Source organism: Schistocerca piceifrons, chromosome 3, assembly GCF_021461385.2.
Source record: "Schistocerca piceifrons isolate TAMUIC-IGC-003096 chromosome 3, iqSchPice1.1, whole genome shotgun sequence".
Taxonomy (NCBI): domain Eukaryota; kingdom Metazoa; phylum Arthropoda; class Insecta; order Orthoptera; family Acrididae; genus Schistocerca; species Schistocerca piceifrons.
In genome coordinates this window covers 848,284,295-848,290,294 of record NC_060140.1, presented here as the reverse complement: position 1 = coordinate 848,290,294, position 6,000 = coordinate 848,284,295, and the positions used below count along the sequence as shown (strand labels likewise).

The window sequence follows — 6,000 nt, the reverse complement described above, 5'->3', positions numbered from 1 at the left end:
TATATTAACTTGCACTCTGTGTTTACCTTAAAAATATGCTGCTACAACACCAGTAACTTCAGTGATGCTCCCATCTGTCTCATTTTGTGCAAAAGTAGCCTTCTGGGCAACATGTTATATTTACTATCTGCTATTTAATCATAGATGTGCCGATGTGTAAATGGCTTTCATCTTTTCAGTTGGCAGTGATGAGTGAACAGTTGTTGATACATGTAACACGAGTGCTAAATGTGTTTGTACATGTCCTGGAAGAAACAGTCCCCAGCGCTCCAGCTCCGAGACCAGCATTACCTTCTTTGCCAACTGCACCGTCTCTTTCTCCAATCAAGCGAAGAGGCAGAGATACTGAGGTCTTACGTACTCGTGGGCTGTCACCTTCCAAAGGTTCCCATGGTGAGCGTTGTTGAAAGCATACAGAAATCAAGCCTGTATAATTAAGAATGTGTTCGTAAAATTTTGTTTGGATAGGAGCCTATTCTACAAAAGCCATGTGTGTGTGTGTGTGTGTGTGTGTGTGTGTGTGTGTGTGTGTGTGAGAGAGAGAGAGAGAGAGATTATTCTAGACTTTTTAGTATTTTTGTGTCCACTTCTGAGTCAGACCATCTGTAGGTTAGTGGTGACCTGTCTTCATTTTTTTATTGATTTGTTTAGTCTTTTGTTGTTAACCTTTTCATTGCTAGACCCTGTGTTGAGGACAGATTTATAATCCCTTAATCTTATTGCTTGTGCTCAGTGCCTCAGATTTATGTTGCTACCTGGGTCTGAGTTACTCAGCAGTCTGCCTTGGTCATTCTGAATATTTCTTGAGCTGTGGCGGTGACAGCTCTTACAGTCACCCTGAATTTTGTTACTGCCATGACAAAATAAGAACAACAGATGAAAAAATAAGTTAAAGTTTTTGATTGAAGCTTCTCTTCAGATAAATAATTGTGGTAACCAAAACACAGAGATGTGAAAAATGCTTGCATACACATTTCCAGCAGTTCTGGACATTGTTTTACTAGCCTGTTACTTTGCCAACAAACCTCTTTTGATACACCTGAGTGATTGAGTATTTTTCTAGTGATTGAGTATTTTTCTTAGATACCTTGTAGTGGATTATGGGCAGACAAAACCCAATTTCTGTCTAACAGCTCCATACGTATGAGAGCCTTTACCTTGAGCTGTAGCATTGCCCTGCAAGCTGACAGTTGCTCTGTTTCATCTGTCTGTTCTACTGTCAAACAGTGAAAAATCTGTGTACAGTGATGGTCATCTGCATGGCACCATCCTGTGTCAACCTATCCTAGGGATCCTTTGTAACCAATCAGAATCTCAAATACTTCACCTTGTTCTGATTCATTGATGGCATTTTCATAATCTGGATCAAGGCTGAGGACATCCTGGACACATTCCTCCAGAACCTCAATATCTTCTTCCCTCCCCAGGCCCACAAGCTACCTTCTTCATTGTTGACCACCAGCCCGTGGATGGCTGCATGAGTGCCTCCATTGCATCGGACCTACCGGCCATCAATAGTACCTGCTCTTTGACAGTTGTCCCCATCTCACAACAAGATGACCCTTCTGTACAGCATAGTTCCTGGGCTTTCGCATTGGCAGTGACGAGCAGTCCCTGTCCAAATATTCCATGGCTCTTTCTGAGGCCTTCCCAGACAAAAATTACCTGTTTCACAGATATATCATACCTCATCTCTCCAGTTACCTACCATCACCCCCCCCCCCCCCTCCCCATACACAGACTGACTGGCCCTAAAAGGGAAACACCTCCCTGTATGTCAGTGGGCACTCGGGACTAGAACAACTAAATCATGTCCTCAGTCAGGGTTTCGACTACCTTTTGCTGCACCCTGAAATGAGAAATATCTTACTCACTCTCCCTACTAACCTACTGAAGTTGTGGGTTGACTAAATTATCTGCGACCACTGGGCAGTATTCTGTGTGGATGTGATGCCAACAAGCTGTCCGTCCTCATGAATGGACACCACCAAACTGTGAACAAGAGATAGCTGAATCACTCAGTTACTGAGCAACAAGATGTACTTGATTTTAATGATTGCTTCACAGCCTGCACATCTGGATTTTTCCCACAGTCACCAGCCACTCTGAATTTTACATGTGGAAACTCGCCTTACAACATATCCTTCGATCCTGGACTCAAACTTTGCTTGTCCCTGTCCTCAATCTCCTCGTTTCTCACATTGTTGTCTACTCCCGTTCCCTACTCCCAGTCTGACCTCACACAAACCAACTATTATCCCCCCAGCACACTTACATTGTCCTCCCCCTCTCTCTGCTGGTCTTCCCCCCCCCCCCCCCCTCCCGCCCCAAGCACAAAATGCCTCCCAATGCTGCACCTAGCATTCCACCATCCTGCTCCTGCCACGTCCCTGTTCACACATAGCAGTACAGCATCTTCCCTCACCCCCTATCCTGCTGCCCGTCGTTCTTCCTGCGCTCACCTCTTCTGTACACTCAGTACCCAACCCAGCCGAAATTGCCATTTACAGCAGTTGGGCCTCAGTGCGTGGAGATGGCAGAGGACACGTGCATGTTTCCACATCTGACAAGGTTAGTGGTATTGAACTGTCTTATTTTATGCCATCTGCGCATTGGTCATACCAACCTCTCCCATTGCTTCCTCCTATGTAAAGAATCACCCCCACAATGTAGTTGTGGAGCCACACTGACAGTATCCCACAAATTGGTGGAATGTCCCCTTCTTTTGGCCGTTAGTGCTAAGTATAGTCTTCCCGATTCCTTACATTTAATATTAGCAGATGATTCACGGATGATTGAACTGGTCCTCAGTTTCCTCTGTGAAAGTGGTTTTTATTTCCAAGTATAAGGTTTTACTTTACTCTTGGAGCAGGGGCAGGGTGGTTGTGGTTGGGGCCTCTCTGCTTGTCTTATCGGTCTGGGACCACATGACCACTCTCCCATGGAAAGACTGCCCTTTTTTCCCAGTTTTTAGATTTGGTCTTACCTTTTATGACCTTTACTGTGTGTGCTTTAACTTCATTATTTTATAATTTGACTCCTCTGACTGGATTTGTCCACTTTTAGCGGAACCTCTTTCTTCTGTGACTAACTTAGGAATTATGGAAGTGATGACTTCAACATTTGGTTCCATAAACCCTCTCAGTCAGTCAATCAGTCTTCTTTTGAAAGAAAGATGTACCAATCTGCCTCTCAACACCTCGTCTATGTGGTGAGTTTAGGTTTGCTTCCTTTTAACATGACATACTTAGGGTAATGGCACGGTGTAGCAAATGGGTGATTGTAGTTTACTTCTAAAATCACTTGTCACTATGTGCCAGAATTTATGTATTGCAAGCTTTTACTCACATTATGTTTACAATTTTTCCTTTAAAATAGTTTTGGAACCAGAGTGTTATCCCTCTCTTTGACACCTCATAATGGATGTCAGTGTAGCCACAACATAGCAGAGTGAATGCGGCGTGCTCAAGATCAGTCACTCTCAGTTAAATATACTTGATTTTTTGTTGTTGCTGCTGACGCATGTGATGTAGATGTAGCACCAAATTGCTGCACTTTTTGAACACTGTCTCATGTACAAATTACAAGCTCTAGGTTCCACTCCTTAGCTTAGCCACTTGGCTCTCACAATCTTTCTCAGTTAATATAGGTTGTTAGATTAAAGTATTCATAGATTCAGCTTAACTGAAAGCAGTTCAGTGATCTTTTGGAATCTGAGAACAACTGCACCGTGATCCAGACACACCTGCTGCACCTGGGAAGATGGTGAAGTAACGATGGAGCTATGAGTTGCCGACAAGACACAATATACGAGCTGATATACATACATATTCTAAATGATGATGCCTTGTTGATGCAGCCACAGTCTTCTGTCAATGGCTGGTGTTTTCAGTTCCATGTAACTGTCACAGCCTTCCCTCTTTTCAGTGTATTCAAAATCTGAATACCTTCCTCAGGGAACACGTGAAATAATGATGAAGGTAGGGGGGCATCCTTGTCTGACACATATAGTTTTCTATTTTTCATATATTTATTGTTTGCAATGGTGATATTCTTAAGCAAAAGGTTGCAGAGTTGAACACTTAAATATTTGTTACGTGTATCTTTGATTTGCAATGTAAGCTGGTAATGAATGCTATTTAGCTTACATGGCATTATATTTACATGTCTGTACTATCTCTGGACAGTTCACGTTGTGGTTTCATGTTGGGCACCATCTAGAGATGGAAATGTATGTTTGTGACAACTCAAATTTCTTTCTGCTGGAGTATATTGTAAATGCCTTTGCTATTGTTTAAAATTTCTAAAACTAGTGCCATATTACATTAACAAGTGCTGATTATGTCTGATTTATAATTAAATGAAGCTCAAAAGAGACAACCAACTTCGTCCAGCAAACAAATCATAATGTAATCCACTGATCTACCTGAAAACAAAGGCATAAGGTCCGAAAAGCATTGTGTGGAAGAAAATAAAAAGTGACTGACACAGATAATTATTTTAATTCATCTTTTATCGTCATAAACAGTTGCAGTTTCCAAACCAAAGTCCAAATGGCTGATATGAGGTTAAGGTGAGGAAGGTTGAATAAGAAGGGCAGGTCGCTCAGACCCCTGATGGAAGTGAAACACCTGTTGTGTGGACAGGCAGAGGCAAAGGTGAAGGGGGAAGTCAGAAGTCAGCTGCACCAGCTTAAGTTCAGAGGTAACAGAACAGAGTGACATGTAAAGACAGGTGAAAGTGGGAGAGAAATGAGAAGTGAAGTGAATAATCAATTAATAATTTGGAGGAAAGTGGGAAAAGATTGGGTGATGAGGGAGAGGGAGAGGGAGATGAGATGAGATTAGCTAATGCAATTCTACTGTGAGGAAAAAAACGGGGTAGTGTTAACACTGGCTAAGTCCAGGAGGTTGGTAGAATTTAAGGATATGTTAGAGAGCAAGTTCACATTGCCAGAAGATACTTTTGTGGTAAGGAAGATACGCCATTGAATGCAGGTCCATAAGATTTAAACTATACTAACCCCACATCTCAGTACCTTGCAATGCAGATATTGGAAAAGCTGTTTCAAAAGGAATGTTAGGGCCATGGAAAAGAAGTTTTCAGAGAAAAGTAGCTGTTAACCTGTTCAGTACGAGGAGTGCTCTGGCACATTCCTCCAATCCCCAGCAGAGACTGGGTGTTTGTAGTGTCCACATCATTTCATCGTCATTCGTGAAAGTAGCAAGTCTGGACTGTGTAAAGATTGGGAATTTGTATGGGTGCTGATAACCTTGCAGTTGAGTGCCCCACAAATCAAATATCATCATCATCATCATCATCATCATCATCCAATCCATAGCATGTGATGTAGGGCATACCGGCATGCTTCCCATACCCCTTCTCAATGACTGAGAACGTGCCTGCACGCTCGCTGTCCGTAACGGGAATTTTCACCTGCGTTGTGGGCTTGTGTAATAAGACTTTATGTTTGGCTCTTCATCAAAAATACATAGCCTAATTGAAATGTACAAATTTATGAATTAAAAGTTACTGTCGAGGCAGTTTTAGAACTTGAAATTAGGATTTTGATTAATTAGAAAGTTCACATTTTAAAAATTATAATCTGAGTCATAATCAAATCTAAATAAATATATATGTATATCCTACATTTTTTAAAACTCTCACATAAAATATTAAAGCGTCACATATTTATGAGAATACTGAAAACAGGTTGTTATGCATAATGCTAATATATCTGTGGAGACAGGGCAATCATTGGAAGTTTCCTGTCTTTACATATTATCTAGACAAACTTGGCACCTCTTTCTAGTTTTTCTGTTTGTCTCTTCAGCCTTCCCAAATTCTGTTTGGAAATGATCAGTGTGTCCTTTCAACCCAGTTCTTTTTGAAGCCTGACTTATTGTTGGTGTCTGGGAAATAGGTATTGTATTCTGAATTACAAAAGACTTTTTTGCCTATTTTTTATTATTTATTGCATAGATATTGTGTAGGTCTGTA

The 6,000-nt window shown here is 41.4% G+C and overlaps 1 protein-coding gene across 1 annotated transcript in view; it reads left to right on the top strand.

Moving 5' to 3' along the window:
- Positions 1–6,000, top strand: part of LOC124787730 (huntingtin) — a 392,251-nt gene that overhangs the window by 185,845 nt on the left and 200,406 nt on the right. Inside the window, exon 18 of the mRNA XM_047254577.1 lies at positions 180–393. Within this exon, the coding sequence (XP_047110533.1) occupies positions 180–393 (214 nt within the window). The remainder of the gene's footprint in view (positions 1–179; positions 394–6,000) is intronic.